Below are 25,949 nucleotides of genomic sequence, written 5' to 3' on the forward strand. Positions count from 1 at the left end.
TGGAGGAGATGGAGGCCAAGGCTGCCAGCTCGGGTGGGCCCCACGATCATCCTCGGCTCCTCTCTCTCCCCTTCACTCTCAAGGCTTCTCAAGGCCTGGCAGACGCCGCCCAGACCTCGGGGGGCAGCCCCGGGCTGGAGTGCCAGACTCTTCCGTTGCTGGACACGGATGCTGCCTCCTCCTGCTCCCTGGATCCCTTGTGGTTTGAAGCCAGCAGCTCTGCGGATGCTCAGCGGTGGGACCCCCTGCTCAGCAGATGTGAGCCGGCGCTGCTGCACTGCCTGCAGGGCCAGCGGAGGCGGCTGGAGGTGGGTGTCTTTCCAGCCTACGGGCGCGGGACGGTCACGGCTCAGATTAGTTCTAGGCAGAGGACCAGGAACGACGCTTCTGGGGTTGACCGATCTCCCACTGGAAAACGTGGCGGCACCTTTGGTGACTGGCCCCAAAAGATGTTGCTCCACTTCTGCTGCTTCTCTTTCAGCCTGAACTCAAATCTGTCTCATTTTCTCTGTCCCTTAGATGCTCAGGTTTGTTGTTTGTTGGGCCACAGGCTTCTCTGAAGTTTCTGGCATGGGTGACTCAGGGTTGGCTCAGCAGAACTCTTCTTTGAAGTGGGAGGGTGGGACCACGGAACAGGGAACCTGGAGCTGGCTGGTGTGTGGACGGACTGAGTGATACAGAGGTGGTGATGCTCCCAATTGGGGGCAATCCAGAGTCGCTTCTGCATTTACAGCTCATTTCCCACTGCAGCTGTGGGAGCTCCCGACACGGAATCGGGGGGCTTTGTTTCTGGTCACTAAACCTCTCAGCCCCTTAGTTTCCTTGTTTAGAGATGGTAACACCACACAGGGTTATTCTGTGGTTCAGTGGGAATGTAAGTGCTTTGGAAATTGGGATGGACTGTATAGATGTAAGTCCTGACACTGCAATGTTGCTGGCCACCCAGTTATCTGAGAGGTGGGTCCACCTTGGAGTAGGCGGGGTTGTTCTACCCTAGAAAGTTCCCAGGGAAACCTGGGCAGAGGTGCTTTGTGGTGGGGTGACCCATTGACTCGTCCTGTTGAAAGACTGATTTCCTTCTGGGGTGTGCATGCATGTATATGTGCACAAGTGTATCTATGTGTATATGTACATGTGTGCATACATGTGGATGTGTATTCACATGTGCATGTGTGTGCATATGTGTGTGCATGTGTGTGTGGCGTAGGTACATGTAAGTAGGGAAGTAGAGCCTCTCTCATCAGGATTGGAAGGACGACCTGAAAATGTGAGGCTCATGTTCATTCCGAGGGACTGATCTCATCTGCTTTCAGCCCCTCGCCTGTGGCCTAAAGTCCCAGCCACGTCCCTGTTTGCCCTGTCCCAGACCGGCCATCAGATTCATTACCCAGGGAGACAGAGCAGCCAGGCCAGTGTGTAAAGGACAGTGCAGTGTGCAGGATGCCCAGGCGATGCGTGGAATCTTTGAGTCAGACATGTCTAAAACGGACACCACTGTCTTACCCATTAGACCAGTCCTAACAGGTGTCACCATTGATCTGTAACTGTTGATTTGATCTAATAGAATGCATCCAGCTCCTTAGAGGAGCTGCAGGTTCTTCAGCACCTTCCCCGCTGCCCTCTCCCAACCTCTGCTCCATCTTTAAGCACCCCCAGATCTGCTGCTAACCTACTCTCACGGCCACGGCTGTGGTCCCTGCCTGGTTCAAATCATTGTTATGTTTTACCTGAGTTCGGTAAGGGGTCCTGACGTATATACTTTCCTCTAGAGTCTCTCTTCCCCAATTCCTCCTCTGCAAGGTCAGCAGCATTGTCTTTGGGAATACTGCTGGGATGCTGTTATTCCTTGGCTTAAAACATTTGGTGGCTTTTTGCTTCCCTTAGGATGGTCTCCAAACCCCTCATCATGACAATGGAGACCTTTCCTGACCTGCTACAGCTGCCCAGTGCCTTCCTCCTCCAGCTTGGCTGCTCTCTCTTCCTGTGTCTCGGGCCTCTGCCTGGAGTGAGATTCCTGCTTTGTGCCACCTGCTAAGCTCTTCTTATTCCCTTCAGTGTGGCTCCAAAGCCACTTCCTTGTGAGACCTCTCCTCCCTACCCCCCACCCCGAGACTGAATGAATCCCTCCCTCCATCCCTTGGATGTGCCCCCTGACAGCGCTCGTCACTTTAATAATCAGTTGTTCATGGTCCAAGTTCCTCACTTGACCACAAGCTCTTTATCTCCAGCTCACTTCTCTTAGTCATTTTTGGATGCCTGATGCCTGGCATACTGCCTGGTACTTGATTAAAATTTTGGTTTTAGTGAAATAATTTATCTTGGTAAGATGGGCCACAGGAATCCAATTGATAGACTTCTTGGACTGAATGTCTGAGGCATAGGGAGAGATGCTGAGAGGCACACACACAAGGACCCAAACCCTCAGTGGAGGTTTGCACCATCGTGATTCTTGGACTCTGAATGCCAGTTTTCAACACGTTATTTCCAAAATCTTTTAAGAAAAATCTCAGCAACATATCTGCATTTCAAAAATCCAAGTTTTGACCCAAGTCAAGCAGAAGTACAATGTGGTTATAAAGACCAGCTTCCCTTCCTCCTAGATAACCAAACAGAAAATCACCTGGCAATGGGTCTGCTGTAGTCAGTCCAGAATATCCAGTTGCTGAGTTTTGGTAGAACCAACAGTTTTTCCTTTCCTTTCAACTCCTCTTACCAAATATAGGGGTCTTCCCAGGTGGCGCTAGTGGTATAGAACCCACCTTCCCATGCAGGAGACGCAGGAGATCTGGGTTTGATCCCTGGGTCGGGAAGATCCCCTGGAGGAGGGCATGGCAACCCACTCCAGTATTCTTGCTTGGAGAATTCCATGGACAGAGGAGCCTGGTGGTTTACAGTCCATAGGGTCGCAAAGAGTCGGCCACGACTGAAGTGACTTAGCATGCATGCCTGTGTCTAGATATAGACCAGGATATCTAGTCCTGGCCTAGATTTTTTGATACTTTGGAGTCTGTGAAACCCTGAGCAGATATGCTTTCTGGGGGCCACAGACTCACCATGCCAGTCTCTGAACTACCAGGACATTGGGGTGCCTGGGAGTTGGAATTCTAGGGGCTGTGGCTGCAGAAAACCACCTTGGCTCCCCTTTTAGATCCAATGATCTTTAGTTTTAAAAATAAATGAAACACACCCTAGATATATCTCTTCTTATAATTACCTATAAGCCACTGGAGAGTTGTTTTATGGGGTCTTGGTTTCTGGTGGGTCACCCGGGGGCTTGTACTCCTGGCACGCTGGTGGGATGGCCTGACTGGTAGCCTGGTGCTTTCACTTCCTTGCTGTGTGACCTGAAGTCATGTCCTTCATTGTTCTGTGCCTCAAGATGCTCTTGTAGTAGTTGGAGGTAACTGCAGTCTCCACCTCATACTGTCGTGAGGATGAAAAGTGCTGGGCCATGTGCAGTGCTTCAGATTGGTTCTGATGCCCAGCAGGAACACAGAATATTGCTCATTGTTATAGAGTATTGCTCATTAGAGAAATGGCTCAGGCGAAGAGAATTTGAGTCAAAAGGGGAATTCACTCGTCTTCCTTGTTGACTTAAAAAATATTCACAACCTTTAAAAAAAAATCACAACCTAAAAATTGAGAGTTATGTTTTATTTTGGTGGGAATTTTTAGGACTTAAGCCCAGGAGATAGCATCTCAAGGGACCCTGAGAGATGCTCCAAGGAGGCAAGAGGGGGAGCCAGGTTATATAGAAGTTTTGCAACAAAGGGAAGGTAGTCTGAACATCAAACGATTATTGTTAATTAACAAAACCCAGATATCCCAGGTTAAGTAGTTTAGCACTTTTCTGTGTATGGGAAGATGCAAGAGTCTGGGCTCACTGAAATCATTCCTTTGATACTCACCTGAGCTATCTGGGGCGAATATTCTGTGTTTTTCACATCCTGAGCTTCCTTGGGGCTCACCGTAGGGAGTGGCTGCAGTCTGATGGCTGCTAGATGACAGATATCCTTTTCCTTCCTGAGTTCCTGCAGGGCTCACTGGCTCACATTGGAAGGCTGCGGTCAGGGATGACTGTGACATTCACGTTTACTGATACGGCAGGAAATATTCCATTTCTCACCCTACAGTTCAAATTAAACTCACGTTTTGTCTCAGATGGTAGGATCTGGACACAGCTGACGTGTAGTGTAAGTTCCTTTGTTTCTCCAGCAGCTGCATAGTGAGTTACATGATGCTCTTTCCGGTGATTTGCATGTCTGTGGTGTGGAAGAGGGGTGACCTTTATTCAGGGTCGTGGAGTGACACAGGAACCCTGTCCAGGGCGAAGGTCTTACGGGAATGCAGATTTTGCTTGCGATGGAGGAAGAGGCTCCCGACAGTGGAGTTGTGCTTGATGAGGGAGGCCTTGCTTTTTCCACCATGTTTGTGCAGAAACCTCAGATTGCTCATTCGGGCTGAAGAACTGGGGAAGGGTTGAGCTAAGGATATGCAAAAAGATCCCTTCAAAGATTGGGATTCTAGTGTTCTGGGGCTTTTTAAAATATTATATTCCAATTCCTTAACCCTCTTCTCTCTCCTTAGGGAAAATGAAAATCTCAAGAATTTGAATTTTAGTTCCTGTTAAATACAGTCCATCCTTCATATCCGCAGATTCTGTATTTGGGAATTCACTTACTTGTTAAAACTTACTGAAGTCCAAGGTCAGGGCTCCCAGTGCTTCCCTGGTCTTTTGTGGAGATGCATGCAGTCAGTCTTGTCTGACTCTTAGGGACCCTTTGGACTGTAGCCTGTCAAGCTTCTCTGTCCTTGGGATTTTCCAGACAAGAATACTGGAGTGGGCTTCCATTTCCTTCTCCAGGGGATTTTCTTGATCCAGGAATCAAACTCTAGTGTCCTTTGTCTCCTGCATTGCAAGCAGTTTCTTTACCTGCTGAGCCATCAGGGAAGCCCTTGTGGACATGCACAGAATGACTAAAAATTTGGGCCACCCAACATGCGTGTTCTACCTGAGGTCTTGTTTCAACTCAGACTGTAAACTAGTGTACTTTAGGTGGCCTGTTTTTTTTTTTTTTATTTGATATGCAGTTTTTAAAAAAATTTTGTTTATTTTTACTGAAGTGCAGTTAATTTACAATGCTGTGTTAGTTTCAGATGTACAGCAAAGTGATTCAGTTAAAAATTTTTTTTTAATGCCATGCTTTTCCCACGTTTGATTTGTTTTTTGTTGGTGAGGTCACTGTTTAAGCTAGTTCCCAAGCACAGGACTGGCAGTGCTGTCTGGCACTTGTAAGCACAAGAAGGCTGCCATGTGCCTAAGTGGAGAAAGTACGTGTGTTAGATGAGCCTCTTTCAGGTGTGAGTTGTGAGCTGAATGTTAATGAAGCAGAGATAAATATTAAATACAGCATCTTTAAGGGCTTCCCAGGTGGCGCTTGTGGTAAAGAACCTGCCTGCCAATGCAGGAGACATAAGAGATTTGTGTTTGATCCCTGGGTCAGAAAGATCCCCTGGAAGAGGGCATGGCAACCCACTCCAGTATTCTTGCCTGGAGAATCCTATGGACAGAGGAGCCTGGCAGGCTATGGTCCATAGGGTCACAAAGAACCAGATACAACTGAAGCTACTTAGCACACACAGACAGGATCTTTAAACTGAAACACACACAAAACAAGGTTATATATTGATCAGTTGATAAAAATATTGTGACCTAACCCTATTTTCCCCCTGGAAACAGTGGTTCAGTATTTGCTAACTGAGCTTTCCCAGTGATTCTATGGAACTTAACGACCACATATGAGACTCGACTGTGTATTTTATACTGTTTAGAAATAGCCATTCAGGGACGTTACCAGGGGTTGGGGAAAAAATGCTTATTCCTTGGAAGAAAAGCTATGACAAACCTTGACAGCAGATTAAAAGCAGAGACATTACTTTATGACAAAGGTCCGTCTAGTCAAAGCTATAATTTTTCCAGTAGTCATGTATGGATGTGAGAAGTGAAGTCAAGTCACTCAGTCATGTCTGACTCTTTGTGACCCCATGGACTGTAGCCTACCAGGCTCCTCTGTCCATGGATTTTCCAGGCAATAGTACTGGAGTGGATTGCCATTTCCTTCTCCAGTGGATCTTCCCGACCCAGGGATGGAACCCAGGTCTCCCACATTGTAGACAGATGCTTTACTGTCTGAGCCACCAGGGTAGTCCATTATGGATGTGAGAGTTGGACCGTAAAGAAAGCTGAGCACTGAAGAATTGATGGCTTTGGACTGTGGTGTTGGAGAAGACTCTTCAGAGTCCCTTGGACTGCATGGAGATCTAACCAGTCAATCCTAAAGGAAATCAGTCCTGAATACTCGTTGGAAGGACTGATGCTGAAGCTGAAGCTCCAATACTTTGGCCACCTGATGCAAAGAACTGACTCATTTGAAAAGACCCTGATGCTGGGAGTGGTTGAAGGCAGGGGAAGAAGGGGACGACAGAGGATAAGATGGTTGGATGGCATCTCTGACTCACTGGATATGAGTTTGAGTAAACTCTGGGCGTTGGTGATGGACAGGGAAGCCTGGCATGCTGCAGTCCATGGGGTCGCAGAGCCAAACATGACTGAGCAAGAACTGAACTGAGAAAATTGGGTGAAAGGAAATGCTAGCTGGGGTGCAGAGGAGGGAAGTAAGTGGGAGGACTCTGAGTGCTGGGTCCCACCTGAGGTTGTGGGGCTAGAGGAAAAGGAGACAAAGGGCCTGTCTCACATGGGTGGTGTGGCTGGATAAGACATGCCCATTAGTGGCTGTGCTTCCAGCCAAGATGGACATTCAGACATATCGCAGGGCAGCAACTCAGGGTCCTACAGGGATAGTTGGATGAGGGGGTAAAGTGAGGTGGGTACTGGCTGCAAATTTTTCTTTGACCTTTCCTGTGGTTCTTTTGCATTAACTCATGTGGTTGTGGTGATGCTATAACTTCACATGGCAATTGAGCTGGGCATTCAGCCTGTCTTCCTATCCCTACTATTTAAGACTAAGTAAGTAAGTAAGTGAAGTCGCTCAGTCGTGTCCGACTCTTTGTGACCCCCATGGACTATAGCTTACCAGGATTCTCTGTCCAAGGGATTTTCCAGGCAAGAGTACTGGAGTGGGTTGCCATTTCCTTCTCCAGGGGGTCTTCCTAACCCAGGGATCAAACCTGGGTCTCCCACATTATAGGCAGACACTTTACCTTCTGAGCCACAAGGGAAGCCCATTTAAGATTAAGTTCCTGATAAAATATACACTTGTCATGTGGACCAGCTCAAGGATAAATGTGATTGATCATTCATTCTGTCATTAACTTGGAAATCACGTGCCTACTGCTAAGAGTACACCTCGTGACTGGCGTGGAGGCTGTGTTGGTTGGAGTAGGTTAGTAACAGACAGCAGCGTGATATGAGAGCCTTCACATAACACAGCTGTGTTTCTAGCCTACGAGTCATGTTCCACAGGGGTGGCTGGGGGCCCTGCTCCACCCCTGGATGCAGGGACTGGTGTGGTGTTGAGTGGTGTGGTGTGGTGTGGTGTGGTGACCACTTAGGTCACAGTCCCTGAGATGAGGAGGAGAAGGCTGAGGGATCCACAAAAGCAATTCAGAGCACAAGCCACCTCTGTCTCCTCCACACACACCCTGTGAAGCAGAACAAGGATGGGAGGACCGTGTAATGCCTCCATGAGCCCAGAGCAGTGAAGAACCAAATCGGGGTGAGCGCTGTCTTTTTCTACATGGATACAAAGAGGCTCTTGCGCTCTAGATGCTCTAGGTTGGATGGAGTGCTCAGACACCACACCACACCACACCGCACCACACCATATCACACACACCACACCACACCACACCCCAACATGACTTCACACCACACCACACCACACCACATGACACACGACACTACACCACACAATACCACACCACACCACATGACAGCACCCACACCACACCACACCACGTGACACCACACCACACAATACCCACAATACCCCACAACACCACACCATACCACACCCCACCGCACCACACCACACCACCGATACCACATGACACCACACCATACCACACCACATGACACCACCCACATCACACACCACCACCCACACCACACCACACCACACAACACCCCACCCCACCACACTACACCACATGACACCATACCACACAACACTCCACCACACCCCACCACACCACACCCCACAACACCCCACAACACCATACCACACCACATACACCACACCACACCACACAACACCACATGATACTACACCACATGACACCACACCACACCACATCACAGCACACCACACCACACCACCCACACCACATCACCACTCACACCACACTACACAATACCACACCATACACCACACAACACCACACCACATGACATCACCCACACCACACAACACCACCCACACCACACCACACCTCTCACACCACACCACCCACACCACACCACTCACACCATTCATACCACACAATACCACTCACACCACACCACACCACACCACACGAGACACCACACCACACCACACTACTCACACCAACCACAGCACACCACACCACACCATACCTCAGGACACACCACGCCACATGACACCACATGACACAACACCACACCACACCATCCACACCACACCACACCATCCACCCCACACCAAACCACACGACACAACACCACACCACCCACACCACACCACACCACCCCCACCAAACCACACTACACAACACCACACCACATCACACCACACCACCCACACGACACCACACGACACAACACCACACCACACCACACCACACCATACTACCCACACCACACCACACCACACCATACCACATGGCACCACACCACAACACATGACACAACAATAGCTGTTGCCTGGTGTGATAGGTACTAAGAAAAGTTGCAGCTCCATCCTCCTGTGGCTCACACCGAAAACTTGGCATCCTCCTGGCTTTGTCATCCCAACACGGGATCTATTGGTGAAATCTGGTGGTTCTGTCTTCCACCAACTGTCTTCTGAGTATGTCCACAATCACATCAGTTCTCCCCATCTTCACTGCTCCTGCTAGAATCCAGGCTACCACCATCTCCTTCCTGGGTTATTTCCATGCCCTCCTCCCTGGCCGCCTGACTTCTGCCCCTACCCACAGCTGTCAGGAGGAAACGTCAGACATAGATTGAATCATGAATTCTGTTACTCAGAGTCCCCCAGCAGCTTCCCAAGCCCTCCAGAGTGAAATCAGAACTTATTTTGACCACACCCATGCAGCATGTGGGATCTTAGTTGTCTGACCAGGAATCGAACCTGTGCCCTCGACAGTGGAAGGCTAAGTCTTAACCACTGGACTGCCAGAGAAGTCCCGGAAATCAGAACTCTTAAATGTCTTCATCCTATGTGCCTCATGACCTTTCTGACCTCCTGTGCTACAGTTTCCCCCTTTAACCAAGACTCTTTAGGCATGGCTGGCTCCTGTTAACTCTACGGTGCCTGGGGAGTTGCTGCCTGCAGCCTCTGTGGCAGTTGTGCTTTCTGCTGGAACAGTGTCTCCCAGAGAGCCTCAGGGTCAGGATTCTCCAGGCAAGAGTACTGGAGTGGGTTGCCATTTCCTTCTCCAGGGGATTTTCTTGACCCAGGGATCGAACCCGTGTCTCCTGCATTGGCAGGCGGGTTCTTTACCGCTGAGCCACCAGAGAAGCCCTACCACTCATATATCTTTGCTCAAATATCATTTTCTCAATGAGATATTACTTAAAATTGCAACCAGCCTTCCTGACCTTCCTTACATGGTTCTGTTTTTTCCCTCTGTCCTAGCACTAATCCTTTTCTAAGGCCTTGTAAAACTTACTTATTACGTTTATTTTTGTCTTCTTACACAAAATTGATAAGGCTAGAGGGCTAAGAATTTTGTGCTGTATCTGAAACCCCTCAAACAGGGCCTGACACTTAAGAGCGAATATTTGCAAAATGGTTCAGATCATGAGTAAGTACAAGCACAGGTGAGGCTGTCAATAGAGAGGCAGGACATCTAACGTGGACTGGAGGAGGTGATGCCTGAAAGAGGTGTGGAAGGAGAGGTAGGTATAAGCTGGCAAAGGATGGCAGGAAGCTGGTTTCCAGGGAGCAAGATTAAATGCATTTATTGATGGGCCAAGAATGTCCCTTCAGAAAATCCCAGAGCTTCCTGTTGAGAAGAGAAATAATGAGAAATGAATGTGTTGGTAATTCTCAGACAAATGATGGGATCATTGAGTCTCGTTCTCATGCTCAATTGCTAAGTCATGTCTGGTTCTTTGTGACCCCATGGACTGTAGCCCTTCAGTCTCCTCTGTCCATGGGATTCTCTAAGCACGAATACTGGAGTGGGTTGCCATTTCCTTCTTCAGGGGATCTTCTTGACCCAGGGATCGAACCCACATCTCCTGCAGCTCCTGCATGTCAGGCAGATTCTTTACTGCTGCGCCACTAGGGAAGACCATCCTTGAGTCTACATGTGGATTAAATAAGACAGTGCCCATTTCTATAATGGAAAGATCCTTAGGACTTCTTTGATGAAGTCTTTCATTCTCAGGACAGCCTGCTGAGTTGAAGTTCATTGTTTTCTTTTCCTGGTTTCTCCTCTAATGTTGGTGTGTTTGTTTTCATAAATTTAACATGATGCTTTTGAACAGAAAACATTTGGTCAGGTCAGGAAATTTGTATTCCTTTTTATTATGCATTTTTCACACAGATAAGGGTACAGTGTGATGTTTTTGTTTAAAAATGACATTCCAACTCTTTTTTTGGTTTTATGCTCAAATTACGCTTTTTCTTTATGTAACTTTTTTTGGAGAAATGAATGCATATGGCATTGGAAAAATGTACATTTGTGGTTCTTTTTTTAAAGGAGAATAGTGTGGTTCAGCTTCAAAATAGTTTCTAAGTGTTCTTAACTGTAACAAAATTAGTTTGTGTGAACAAGATTGTAATTCAGTTTTCATTTTTTCCCCTTTCAAACCAACATAGGTAAAATCCTTGAGATTAAAGCTTCAGAAACTTCAAGATAAAGCGATTGAAGAAGATGATTATGATAAGGGTGAGTTTTGCCTTGTTTATTGATTCTTTCTTCTCTTCCCAGAATGTGCAATTTCGCTTTCCCTCCGTATTCACCTGTATCCTCCACACTGCAAATGAATTGTGTAATCTGTTCCCGGATCACCTGCACTAAGTACAGTTGACTATTTTACAGCACTGTTGTTTTCTGAGTTTCAAAGCAGTTTGGGAGGAATAATCCTTTGGGTCATAAGTATAACCTTACTGATTTTCCAGAAGCACTCTGAGTAGTTGTACAATAAGAGTTATATTAAGTCATCATCTACCTATCTAAGGTGTGATGTTGTTGTTGTTGTTTAGTTGCTAAGTTGTGTCTGACTCTTTGCAATCCCATGGACTGTAGCCTACCAGGCTCCTCTGTCCATGGGATTCTCCAGGCAAGAATACTGGAGTGGGTTGCCATTCCCTCTCCAGAGGATCTTCCTGACCCAGGGACTGAACCCACATCTCCTGCATTGGCCAGTGGATTCTTTATCACTGAGCTCAGGGAAGCTCCAATTTGTGATGTAGCTATACTGTATTCACTCATCAGGAAATATTGGTGAACACCTACCATGTGGCCAGCACTGTGGCAGGAATAGGAGAGTAAGAGAACACAGTTTCTGGGCTTGGGATGCCTGTGAGTATGAGCCCTTGTGGAGCTTTCTGACTTCACATGCTTGGGGACCAGGTGTAGGAGTTGGGATGAGCTTAAGGGATGATGCCAGACTCTGCGAGTGGGCTCAGATGTATTGAATTCCCATGTGCTGCTGCTACTGCTAAGTCGCTTCAGTCGTGCCTGACTCTGTGCGACCCCATGGACTGCAGCCCACCAGGCTCCCCCATCCCTGGGATTCTCCAGGCAAGAACACCGGAGTGGGTTGCTATTTCCTTCTCCAATGCACGAAAGTGAAAAGTGAAAGTGAAGTTGTTCAGTCGTGTCTGACTTAGCGACCCCATGGACTGCAGCCTACCAGGCTCCTCCGTCCATGGGGTTTTCCAGGCAAGAGTACTGGAGTGGGGTGCCATTGCCTTCTCCAGAATTCCCATGTAGATGGCTTGAAATAGTCAAGCTGGAAAGAAGTCATGACATGAAGATGGAAGAGTTGGTCAGAAGCAAAAAAAAACCCAAAGCAGAGTGAGGCACCCAAATAGGAGTCAGGCCAAAGTGGACGAGGGTATCATGGCTGCCAAGTGGACACTGGGTTGACTATGTCAAAGAAAGGTTGCAGGTATAGCTGGATTGGGAAGGATCTTAAGGACGTGGGTATCAGTTGTAAGATCTGACACTCATTTCTGCTGGGTCTGGGGGATAAGAGAGGGCCTTAGAGGACTTCTTGTTTCACCAGGCACTGATGACCTTGAGAACTATGCTGGTGATAACCAAGCTTAGCACAGCAAGGATTGGCCTGGAGATATTTTAGATTTAAGGCTCCCCTGGAAGCTGGTTAGCCCTGAGGCTTGGTCTTCAACCTCATGGGGCCATATTCTGGTTTCCCAGACAGTACATCACTGACCATTAGGAACTGGTGCTACAGGAATGGGGCAAGTGACTCCCAAAAGGAGGGTTCAAATCCTATTCTAGGAAACACATGAGCAGAGCTGACACTGTCTGGTGTCCTTGTTCACCATTGGCTTTGGGAGGAAGGAGAGGAATTTGGGGATGGAGCTCTTTAAACTCTGCCGCTCTGCTTTGACAGGACATTTTGATTTCAGAATGATGCCTGGTGGAGGATGATGTAGGTGAAAGAGGAGCAGATGAGCTATTCCCAGACCCAGGTGTCCCTGGGGGCTTTTGTCAGTGGGAGACACCTAGGTTTTGAGGCTCCCACTATGGCACGGGTTTTATTTTCTCTTCCAAGGGCTGTGCCTAGGTTCCTTTGACAACATAGCTCTCTCTGTAACACACAAAGCTTCAGACACAGGTGAAAAACCACACCCTCTTTTTCTGATCAAGAAAAACCTCAACTTTTCTGGATGCGGTGCTCTCAACGGGCTTCATTAAATGAAGGCCTCACTTGTTTAGTCCTTTCTCCAGATGTCTCTGAAATACCTCAGGGGAAAAGTTGAATAGGACACACCTCACAGGGAGGCTGAAAGAATAAAGGTGACTTTATTCAGTGTTTCTGCCTGTTTATTTTCCTTGTTTGTATGTCGCTGTCCACTGAAGATGTTTGGGGGTGGGCCAGCATTCTGTGCTTCCTCAAGCCCTCCAGGTGATGGAGGTGCGTGCTGATGCCTGGGAAAACACGGTGCAGGACTTTCTTCTGTGGAAAATCAGGCCTGTGCTACAGTGGTGGCAGCTGAGTCTAGCCAGTGAGGCTCAGTCCATGGCCCATGCCCCTCCTGGTGAAGATGACTGGGCTCTGAGCGGTGAGTAGGATACACTGGAAGGGCAGTGGTGGCAGCTGAGTCTAGCCAGTGAGGCTCAGTCCATGGCCCATGCCCCTCCTGGTGAAGATGACTGGGCTCTGAGCGGTGAGTAGGATACACTGGAAGGGCAGTGGTGGCAGCTGAGTCTAGCCAGTGAGGCTCAGTCCATGGCCCATGCCCCTCCTGGTGAAGATGACTGGGCTCTGAGCGGTGAGTAGGATACACTGGAAGGGCAGTGGTGGCAGCTGAGTCTAGCCAGTGAGGCTCAGTCCATGGCCCATGCCCCTCCTGGTGAAGATGACTGGGCTCTGAGCGGTGAGTAGGATACACTGGAAGGGCAAAGAACTGGAAGAGCCACCACTGCTTATGAGCCACCACCCCAGAGTCTGATTGCCTCGAAAGATTTGAAACGGCTCTATTATCTAACGGCTTCCTTGGTTGCTCAGTGGTAGAGAATCTGCCTACAATGCAGGAGATGGGGGTTCGATCCCTGGGTCAGGAAGATGCCCTGGAGGAGGGTATGGCACCCACTCTGGTATTCTTGCCTGGAGAATCCCATGGACAGATGATATTGGCAGCCTACAGTCCATGGGGTTGCAAAGAGTTGGACATGACTGAAGCCACTTAGCTTGTGTGTGTTTGTTGTGTGTGTGTGCATGTGTGTGTGGCTGTGAAGTAATTCAGTCATGTCTGACTCTCTGTGACCCCATGGACAGTAACCTACCAGGCCCCTCTGTCCATGGAATTCTCCAGGCAAGAATACTGGAGTGGGTTGCCATTTTCTTCTCCAGAGGATCTTCCCAACCCAGGGATTGAACCTGGGTCTCCCCTATTGCAGGCAGACCCTTTACCAACTGAGCCACCAGGGAAGACCGTGTGTGTATGTGTGTGTGTGTGTGTGTGTGTGCGCTAAGTAGCTTCAGTTATGTCTGACTCTTTGTCACCCTATGGGCTGCAGCCTGCCAGGCTCCTCTGTCCATGGGATTCTCCAGGCAAGAATACTGGAGTGGGTTGTCATGCCCTCCTCAAGGGGGTCGTCCTGACCCAGGGATCAAACCCATTTCTCATGGTCTTCTGCATTGGCAGGTGGGCTTTTCCCTGGTGGCTCAGCTGGTAAAGAATCCACCTGCAATGCGGGAGACCTGGGTTTGGTCTCTGGGTTGGGAAGATCCCCTGGAGAAGGGAAAGGCTACCCACTCCAGTATTCTGGCCTGGAGAATTCCATGGACTGTATAGTCCATGGAGTTGCAAGGAGTCGGACATGACTGAGTGACTTTCACTTTCACTTTTCTTTACCACTAGCGCCACCTGGGAAGCCCTTAGCACATAGCACATAGCATCTGAAATGGATCTCTGCAGGGCCCAGAGCATGGACTGGCACATAGCAGGTGACGAATAAATTGTCATAAACTACTTGCCATTCAGAAAACTAAGATCGTGGCATCTGGTCCCATCACTTCATGGCAAATATATGGGGAAACAGTGGAAACAGTGATAGACTTTATTTTCTTGGGCTCCAAAGTCACTGCAGATGGTGACTGCAGCCATGAAATTAAAAGCTCCTTGGAAGAAAAATTATGACCAACCTAGACAACATATTCAAAAGCAGAAACATTACTTTGCCAACAAAAGTCCATCTAGTTCAGGCTATGGTTTTTCCAGTAGTCATGTATGGATGTGAGAGTTGGACTATAAAGAAAGCTGAGCACTGAAGAATTGATGCTTTTGAACTGTGGTGTTGGAGAAGACTCTCGAGAGTCCCTTGGACTGCAAGGAGATCCAACCAATCTATCGTAAAGGAAATCAGTCCTGAATATTCATTGGAAGGACTGATGCTGAAGCTGAAACTCCAATACTTTGGTCACCTGATGTGAAGAACTGACTCATTTGAAGACAACCTGATGTTGGGAAAGATTGAAGGCAGGAGGAGAAGGGGATGACAGAGGATGAGATGGTTGGATGACATCACTGACTCAATGGGCATGAGTTTGAGTAAACTCTGGGAGTTGGTGATGGACAGGGAGACCTGGCGTGCTGCAGTCCTTGGGGTCCAAAAAAGTCAGACATGACTGAACAACTGAACTGAACTGAATTGAACTGAACTGAAACTAATTGCCGAGTAACTAGGGAAATTGAGGTGGAGAGTTTGTGGTCATGAAATGTGTTGACATAAGAGTTGAATAAAGCTTCCTTTCTCATCTATGATAGTTTATCCTGAGTTACTAATAAACATTTTCAGAGTTGCTGAGATGTCCTTGCCACTCAGTGTTTAGTCCGTGTGGACTGCATCCTTGTTCTGAGAGGAGCTGCTCTGCAGCTGCGCTCTGTCTCTGGGGAATGGGTCTGCTGATGTCCACAAGGTTTTCCAGGAGCACGTAGAGGGTGACCTTATCCCCCTTGGTTTTGTTTTGGTTATTTGCTTTTCTCTCTTTCTTTCTAGTTTCACTTGTAAAAACAACTTTGTGTTCCAGAGAAATGAGCCATGAGCACCGAATAGAAAGCTCCGTGTTTTGTTATCTTATTAATGTGCTGACAGATTTACCTGCGGATGCCCAGTGAGGAACCTTCTCAGATCTCTAATGACATCTCTCGCTCGCTAGGGAAGGAAGGTTACTATATCCTCATATTCTTGCAGAAAGCTGGGAGGACTGAGGTGAAAAAGGTGTTGCTCTTTGGCATTTTCTAGGGGTCTCTCTCCTAGAGACTCCACGTGCTCCTTGGTTTCCTCACTTGACCGCTTGTCCCAGGTCAGCTGAGGGGCGAGGCTGAGACCTGGGAGTCCCACGGGGGAGACCCTGCCATCCAGGGACTGGGAGTGAGAGGCCCGGGTCTGCGATGTGCTGGCAGGGAGAAAAGGAGGGTGTGGGCCACGGTGTTCGACATGGTTACTGTCCTAGTGGTTCCTGTGTGGATTTGTGGCCTCTAACATCCCCTGGCCACGCGTGTCCACTGGTGATGACGTCACACACGCACGAGGAGGCCGTGAGGTGGTGACTTCAGCTCTTCAGTGACCCACATTGCTGTGCCATGGAGCAAGCTGGCTTTCCTGCTTGCCTAGACTTTCTTTCTTGGAGTGGAGAGTGGCCAGCACTGAATTCCTTTCTCTCTCCTTGTATCTCAACCAGTAGTCATTGTGACAAAACTCTTGCACAATAAAATGTGAGGCATTCAGAGAAAGATGATCCAAGCAGAGGCCAAACATGAAACCATGAAAATGGCCAGCTCTTGTCTAAACTGCCATCATCTTCTTTCTTCCTGAATTCTTTCCTTAGCAAGCTTTCTCCATCCATTGTGGCTCCGTGGTGACAGTGTGCAAATCATCCAAGCTGACACCCATTTTTTCCCAGGGGCCCACTCTAAACATCCACCCATGGCTTCTGGAATCTGATGCATTCTTGTCTTGGAACTACAAATGTGACTGAGCATGGTGAAAACCCACGGGTTCCTTTTCACTGCATTTCATTTGAGTCTAGAAAGCAAAAAACAAGACTGAGTAGAATCTGCTCACTTTTATATCCATAGGACAGAAGAGTCAATGGGAGGTGGGCCTCATTCTGGCTACCCCAGAACAAAAATGTGATTCTTGGAAGCCTGTACTGTTTCATGTTCTGACATGGAAAGAGCTACACTGAACCCCAGGGCTTCTCAAGAGATGCAGTTTTCCCTGGGTCAGGAAGATCCCCTGGTGGAGGGCATGGCAGTCGACTCCAGTATTCTTGCCTGGAGAATCCCATGGACAGAGACTGGTGGGCTACAGTCCACAGGGTCACACAGAGACACACGACTGAAGCAACTTAGCATGCGCCCTGAACCCCAATGTGAATGTGGGTGCAGCTTCTGTCTGCAGCCCCCTGCCCACACCCTTGCCTCCTCTCCCTGCATCCCAGTCTGGAAACAGCATCCTTCTGACCCATTATGCAGAGGGCTTGCCCCCTGTGGCCCTTGAGTGTCTCCCCTGGTCCTGGGATAGTGAGGCTTCCATTAAAAAGCACAAAAACAGAAGCTCAAATCTCAAGTAGGTGTTACTCGACTGACTGCATCCTTGTGTGCTTTGAGCTCAGTTGCTCAGTTGTCTCCAACTCTTTGCGACCCCATGCTGGCCAAGCTCCTCTGTCCATGGAACTTTTTAGGCATGAACACTGGAGCAGGATGCCATTTCCTGCTTCAAGGAATCTTCCTGATCAAGGGACTGAACCCACATCTCTTGCGTCTCATGTATTGGCAGGCGGATTCCTTATGGCTGAGCCATCAGGAGACTGCATCCTTTGCACTCATGAAAAATGCCAGCGCACGAACCAGCCAAGTCACCATCAGCTGGGATCCTGGCCAGTTCCCAGGAGGCACTGTCACCACCCCCTTTCTTGGGCGAGGCCCTGGGTGCTGCTCAGAGAGGACATGTACTTCGACCTGGCAGGATCCAGAGCATCTTGCATCCCAATGTGGAAAACAGCTTTGTAGCGGTTGTGGGGGACAAAACCCAGCTAGGAAGGTTGTGGATTCTGGCAACTCATGTATATGACCACTGGGGGAGGAGCAAATGAGGGCTTCTTGCTGGGGATGCATCAGGAAAATGGTCCATGATCTTATCTAGAAACATTAGGCTGTTAGGAAATGAGCATTGATTCAGTGTTAATCTTCAGCATCATTCTCACAAGAGTGGAAGCTCGTGTGTCTGCCTCCTATTTTAGGTAAAAACTGAAAAAGTGGGAGATAAGTGATACATATAGACAAATGCTGCAGAAAAAGAATATGTGTAAAATGCCATTTACTTCCCTTGATTACATTGTCTCAGGTTCTGTTCCTGTTTATAGGAGAGTTTCTGATTCTGTGAACTAAGGGCAGAGCTCTCAGCTGATGGCGGCTTTCAGCATCACTGTTTGTGTTTGCAGGTTTGTGTGCTGGCATTTTTCAGTGTGCTGAGGGCACACTCAGCTATGTAACACCTACTTGGGATTGAAGCTTTGTGCACAGAACTGGAGGGTTTGTCTGCATGGAATATGCATCCCTTTCATTTGTAGCAGATTAAAACATATATTTCAGCATGACACCTTTTCTCCCTCGTGTTCCAGCTGGGTGTCTTGGTGTTAAGTGTGGAATATTAACCCCCTGCCCCCACCGTCACTCTGGGGGTAGAAGCTCAGGGGAGTGAATGTCCCTCTTCGTGGCCACGGCACGGCTTCCCAGGCGGCTTCTGCTTTGCTTCCCTGATTGTGAGGAAATTGGTCTGCCCTTCAAGGACCGCATGAGGTGTGGCCACAGCCATTACTCATGATGGAACCTGACAGCTCCAAGTTTTTATATGCTTCTGAGTACAAAACACCAAGACAAACAAAAAAATCTTTTTTTCCCCCAGCTCTTCTCCCTGATTAGTTGGAACTTGGTCACACTTTCCTACCCACTGAACTGCAGCACTTTTTATTTTATATTTTGGGTCAGTAGGTCTTTAAAAAAATAATTTATTTATTGTAATTGAAGGATAATTACTTTACAATATTGTGATAGTTTTTGCCATACATTGACCTGAATCATCCAAGGTGCACATGTGTCCCCCCATCCTGAACCCCCCACGCACCTTCCTCCCCACCCCATCCCTCTAGGTTGTCCCAGAGCACTGACTGTGAGTGCCTGGCTTCATCCATCAAACTTGAACTGGTCATATGTTTTACATGTGGTAATATGCATGTTTCAATGCTGTTCTCTCAAAACATCCCACCCTTGCCTTCTCCCACAGAGTCAGTCCAAAAGTCTGTTCTTTACATCTGTGTCTCTTTTGCTGCCCTGCATGTAGGATCGTCATTACCATCTTTCTAAATTCTCTATATGTGTAATATAGAGTATTAGTGTTTCTCTTTCTGACTTACTTCACTCTGTATAATAGGCTCCAGTTTCATCCACCTCTTTAGAACTGACTGAAATGTGTCCCTTTTTATAGCCGAGTAATATTCCTTTGTGTATATGTACCACAGCTTACTTATCCATTAAGCTGCTGATGGATATCTAGATTGCTTCCATGTCCTGGCAATTGTAAATAGTACAGCACTTTTTAAACTGGTATTAGTAGGTGGTTGTGTAGTAACAGTAACAGTAAGCACGTCTTGATTTCTTTGTGTATCTGCCTGAGACTCACTCCCCTGGATAGGCATTCCAGACTTTAGAAATGTCAACAACTTTACCTTCTCAAGTGAAATAGAAATTTCAATTGTTTTCAAGGGGCATTTACCCTCTGTCTGTAGACTGAGACATAGCAAACACACCTAGAAGGGATGTGTCTGTGACCAGGGGCAAAAGCCGGAACAGGACTGAATCTTCCCACTACAATCATTTCAGGTCCAACCTATCTCTGTTTTAAGCACAAATGGCTGACTCTCCTTTAATAGGAGGAATGTGCTAATCACTCAGGCTGCTATAGCAAAGCACTACAAGAATGGGTGGCTTAAACGAGACATTGATTTCTTGTAGCTGGAGGCTGGAAGTCCAAGATCAAGGTGTCAGCAGGGTTGGTTGTTTCTGAGAGTGTTCCTTGGTGTGTAGACGCTGTCTTCTGCCTGGGTCCTCACATGGCCTTCTGTCTGTGTGTGTCTGTGTCCTAATCTTTCTCTTCTAAGGACGCCAGTCTTGTTGGATTAAGGTGCACCCTAAGGACTTCATTTTATGTAAGAACTCCTTAAAGACTCTGTCTCTAAATGCAGCCACATTCTGAAGTCTTGGAGGATAGGATTTGGGAAGCACAATTAAACCCATAATGAGAGGCCTAATGGACTCAGAGCAGAGCTGAGTACTAAACACATCCAGGCATTTGCACAAACGTGGATACTTGTTTGACCATTCTGTAGTCATATGTAGACATTTGATAGAAAAGTTAAAAAAAAAAAAGGCAAACTTTTGTGACTTTGAGTAAATGGGTTGACTACTCCTTTCCCTGTCCACAAATGAACCTGGCTGTCACTGGCATCTTGTTTTGTCCGAAATGCCACAGTTAGGGGCAGAGCCTGGGTCTTAAGCTAGTACGTCATACCGTACCTTGCTGTTTCATATGAACAGCTATTTAAGGAATATTTGTCAGGTTTACCAGGCTGTGGTAAACCAACACACGTGTGAGAGGTGACCTCCCCTCAAGGAATGTTTTCTCTGAGCTTATTTGAGGTAAGCAATAATTATACAAGTAGGTAAAATTTCAGATAACATTAGAATTGATTTTTTTTTTTTTTTTGGCATGAGAACCGTCTACTTTCAAGAGGAAGAGAACCAACTTAAACTAGTGCTAGAAGAAAAGAGGACTTACTGATGGGTGTCTGGGGTCAGGGGATCGAGGGGGTCAGGACTCTCACTTTTCTGTCTGTGGGTTAACTTGTTCTCTCAAACCACTCGTTTCACCTGGTTGCTATTGCAGTAGGCTGAAACACAGACGGCTCTAAAATAACACGTACGTGCATGCTTGGCCATGTCCAACTCTTTAGCAACCCCACGGACCTTTTGCAACCCTGCCAGGCTCCTCTGTCCATGGAAGTTTCCAGGCAAGAATACTGGAATGGGTTGCTAGTTCCTCCTCCAGGGTATCTTCCCAACCCAGGGAGCGAACCCACATCTCCTATGTCTCTTGCATTGGCAGGCAGGTTCTTTACCACTGAGACATCTGGGAAGCCGTCCTGTAAAAGGGAGGCACATCTTACTCCCTGGAATTTGTACACTTAACAGTGGTTAAAATGGCACATTTTGTTATATATATATGCATTCATGCTATCTATATATACATATGGCTTCCCTGGTGGCTCAAAGGTTAAAGCGTCTGCCTGGAATGTGGGAGACCCGGGTTCGATCCCTGGGTCAGGAAGATCCCCTGGAGAAGGAAATGGCAACCCACTCCAGTATTCTTGCCTGAAGAATCTCATGGAGGGAGGAGCCTGGTAGGCTACAGTCCATGGGGTCGCAAAGAGTTGGACACGATTGAGTGACTTCACTTTCACTTTCATGCGTTCATGAAAGTGGCTTCAGCTCTGTCCAACTCTGTGATCCTATGGACTATAGCCTGCCAGGCTCTATCTGTCCATGAAATTCTCCAGGCAAGAATACTGGAGTGGGTTGCCATACCTTCTACGATTTAAAAAAGTAATGTACTAAAACTGGTTGAATTGTACACTTGAAATAGGTGAATTGTATGGTATGTAGATCACATTCAATAAAACTGCTTAAGAAAAATGGTGACAACGCTTACATTGCTCATGAACCTACAGCTGGTCAGGGCAAAATGGGTGGAGCTCATGTTTGCTCTGGGCATTCACTGGGCAGTTTGAAGGCTGGAGGTGGAGACCATGCTCAGTCATGTGTCTGGTGGTTGGTGCTGTCTGCTGGCGCCTGACTGGGGCCATGGCTGGAGCACTTATCTGTAGTCTTTGCTTCCTCATATGGTGATGGTATCCTGAGGGAGAGATATAGGCAAAAACAATCAATTATTAAGGATTAACCTTGGAAATCAGGTAGTGGTACTACTGCTATTACTGCTGCATTCTATTCCTTAAAAGTAGATCACCAAGTATGACCCCCTACTCAAGCACAGAGTCATTAGACTCCATCTGTTGATGGGAGGAGAGTCTAAAGAATTTACAGGCATCTTGTTAAACCACAATAGACTGCCCTCTCTTCTCAGATGCTTTCACATTCTCTCCATGTGCAAAACATACTCATTCCCTCTCAAGACCCCTTAAAGCTCTCGTATGTTAAGGCATCAGGCTCAGACTTGATGTCCCCATTTCCACGTCTAACTCAGATGCAGGTGCTGAGGAGGCTCCTCAGGGGTGATTTCTTGAACACAGCTTCTGGGTTACAGTTTCTCTGGATGATCTGAACACCTGTGCACTAATGAGATAGGCTGTTGGTTGGTTTTTGTCGCTAAGTCATGTCTGACTCTTGCGACCCCATGGACTGTTGCCTACCAGCCTTCTCTGCCCATGGGATTTTCCCGGCAAGAATCCTGGAGTGAGTTGCCATTTCCTTCTCCAGGGGGTCTTCACAACCCACGAATCGAACCTGAGTCTCCTGTGTTGCAGGCAGATTCTTTACCAACTAAGCTATGAGGGAATCAACCCCTACAAACCCAACCTATGATGGTGGGATGGATAGGGTAACTGCTAAAGATACTTGTTCAAAAGGGGTAAGTGGGAGGCTTGCAGCAGCCACTGGTGCTGAGCAATTCTGAAATCCACCTGTTGTCTGTTCCTTGATTAAGATTTAGCCCTACTGCCTAGAAATTATTTTCTACATCTCTGACCTCTGGACTCTTGGTTCTACACTCTGAATCATGCTTCCTTTTCCATAAGAAGTAGTCTGAGGGTGTAGCCTGCTTCCCACTCATACACGTTTGGGGGTCCAAATGCCTTTTTTTCATTTTGTACTTTCTCTTTAATTTTTCAACTTGGCATAATTCTTTTTAAAATGTTTTGGGTTTTATATGAATTCATTTATAATCTGCTCCATCAGACAAAAGCTATATCCACAAGTCTCTTCAAGAGAAGCCTCTTTTCTCAGGCTTCCTGTAAGGCTTGGAGGGGCAGGGGTTAACACTTTTCAGAGTCTGAAGGGGCTGTTCGACTGTTTGAAAGAGTCGGTGATGAACCTTAAATCTCTCTGGGAAAGATTTTTAAGAAAAGGGCTTCACAGTATATAGCCTTGGCCTCATCTTTTGACCATATTTTCCTGACAGCACTCTGAATTTGATTCTTTGCCTGGAAGCTGTTTCTTAATCTTAGCATCATTTGTTATCTGGAGAAGCTAGGAATAAGAAATAATTTGAATTTCAAGCCCTATTCATCCTGGTTCCTTTATAGTGACAGTTATTTCTTTGACTTATTCTCTTTTCTTTCATTATACTATGGGGATAGAGAAGCAATTCAGGTAGTCCCTTGGAAGTTTGACTTCAAAATCTAGAAGTTGAGAGTTTTTAAATAAGAATGTTGCTAAACAGCCTTCCAGCTTCCAGTAACATTTTTATTTCTTTACTTCTTTACTTACCAATAGCCTCTTCAAGATCAATCATACTTCTCTTCAGGGCTGTTCCAACTTCCATGCAGCTCCGCAGCCCCAGATCTATGACCGCGTGTTTGATTCTTTGTTATGGCAGCACCAATGTGGCACCAAAATCTGTTCCCGGTTACCTGCTGCTATGTAACAAACAACTCCAAGTTTAGTGGCTTACCAAAATAACAACAGTCATTATGCTAAAAAATTCTATAACTTGGGGAAATCTCAGTAGAGAGAGCTCTTCTTCGCTCCATTTGACATTAACTGGGACACATGGTCATGCTGGATTTGACATTGGGCAGTGGTGCCGGCTGTACACTGGGTCTCAGCAGGGTCTGCAGGGTCTCAGGGTCTCAGCAGGGTCTGTAGCTCATGGTGCTGCTTCAATTACTCACAATGTGGTGTTTAATGTAGGGGGAGAGAGAAGGGGCGTTGGAAGAGAGGGAGAAAGGAAGCTGAAGGGAGTTCTATCATCTTTTAAAAAAAATGTTTAAATTGAAGTATAGTTGATTTTCAATGCTGTGTTACTTTGCTGCATACAGCAAAGTGATTCAGTTATATATATTTATATATATTCTTTTTCAGGTTATTTTCCATTTTAGGTTATTGTAAGACATTAAGTACAGTTCCCTATGCTGTGCACTAGATCATTCTTGTTTATTTTATATGTAGTAGTGTGCATCTATTAATCCCAAACTCCTAATTTATCCCTCACCCCACATTTCCCCTTTGGTAACTGTAAGATTGTTTTTTTTTTTTTTTTTTATGTCTGGAAGTCTATCTCTGTTTTGTAAATAAGTTCATTTACAATGAGGTATCACTTCACACTGGTCAGAATGGCCATCACCAAAATGTCTATGAATAATAAGCACTGGGGAAGGTGTGAAAAAAAGGAGCCTCCCTTCTTGGCTCCAGTATGAAAGCTTTCACAGAGAGCTTGAGTCAGGTGACGACTTCTGGGGGACCAATCGCTGCAGCTAAAGGTACGGCAGGTAGAAAAGTGTGTTTACTTGTGTCTGTGATGAGGTGAGATTGTCTGTTGTGGGAAGAATGACTGATAAATAATCAGCCAGGACTTACTGTACAGCACAGGGAGCTCTACTCAACACTCTGTAATAACCTATGTCGGAAAAGAATCTAAAAAAGAATGGATCCATGTATATGTATAAGTGAGTCACTTGGCTGTCTAGCAGAAACTAACACAACATTGTAAATCAACTGTACTCCAATGTAAAAGAAAAATTAAGAAAAGAACGAGAGCAACATGTGAATTTCAAAATGACGGATGTTAACAACATTCAAGAAGATTAGGATGAAAACACTCTCCAGAGTCCATTCATTTAGGTGTCTGAGCACCGCCGCATGGTGGGGAGTGTGGTGGATTACACAGTCCCTCCCCAAACCTGATCTCACAGATTGGACGGAAAAGTGCCTCTTATTAGAGATTTTCCAGAGACTCTTGTCCTAGTCCTCCAAAGGAAGCAAGGTAATCTTTGATTTGTCTCTGACTGTGGTAGCATCTCGGGCGGCTTTGTGAGTTTATCTCATAAAGTCAGTCCATCAGCAGGTTATTATCTACATGTATATATAGTGTGGTGCTGATTGGCCCCACATCTCCTGTCACTGAATTGAAGGATGGCTGAAATCAATTGGCAGAATCAACTCTTCTATTTCTACATGGAGTGACAATTAGAAATAATTTACTCTGTTCAACGTGGGGGAGTCTGTAGTTAAAAACACCTCCGGGAGCTGTGAAAAGTTCGCCCAGTGTTTATTTACATATTTAGTTTTAATTCTGTATATTTTCAGTTGAGGTGTGATTTACCTACAAGGAGCTGTGAAGTGTTTAGTAGGCAGCTCAGCATGCAGAGTGCACACCCCAGGATTGGGTGAGGCGACCTCGGGTCAGTGTGACAGTGCCCTTTCATACTGTCACCTGTCCTTGAGCACCAGTTCGCTCCTGGATAAACTGGGGATAATAATCCCTGTGCTGCTGTGTGGCTGGAAGGTTAACTGTGATAATGGTATGTGTGAGGTGCGTGGTGCACAGATATTGATGGATTGCTTGTTCTCCTTTCTCTGCCCGCTCCTCACTCTCATCCCACATCCCTGGGTACCACAGGTTAGAAAATGCAGTCCAGAGTGGGGCTGCTTCTGAATCATCTCTTTGCCAGCAGTTAGCATCAGTAGCAGGCAGAAAATAAGATAGAATCGTTTGGCTTCTTATTTTGTATTTGGCAATAAGCAGCTTATTTGCACATAACCTGATTTCTTTCAAGCTGCAAAATTTCAGAAATGAGGTAAAGCAATATATACTAAAACATGCAGATTATAATGAGGCATTTAGAGTCTGACTGCTCTTCACATTTTCCTGGCAAACTACTTTTCTTCTCTGCGGTCTAAATTTCATGACCTTGAGTTTCTTGTTCTCTGCCTCATTCTCTGTTGCATGACATTGGATGACAT

General features: G+C 46.8%; 1 protein-coding gene across 1 annotated transcript in view; it reads left to right on the plus strand.

Moving 5' to 3' along the window:
* The window catches only part of DISC1 (disrupted in schizophrenia 1), a 424,314-nt gene that overhangs the window by 83,156 nt on the left and 315,209 nt on the right, over positions 1 to 25,949 (plus strand). Inside the window, 2 exon segments of the mRNA XM_010841148.1 lie at positions 1 to 308; positions 11,031 to 11,100. The exon segment at positions 1 to 308 is cut by the window's left edge and continues 14 nt beyond it. Coding sequence (XP_010839450.1) covers positions 1 to 308; positions 11,031 to 11,100 — 378 coding nt within the window.

Source organism: Bison bison, unplaced genomic scaffold (genome assembly GCF_000754665.1).
Source record: "Bison bison bison isolate TAMUID 2011002044 unplaced genomic scaffold, Bison_UMD1.0 scf7180017864157, whole genome shotgun sequence".
In the NCBI taxonomy this organism is placed as follows: Eukaryota; Metazoa; Chordata; class Mammalia; order Artiodactyla; family Bovidae; genus Bison; species Bison bison.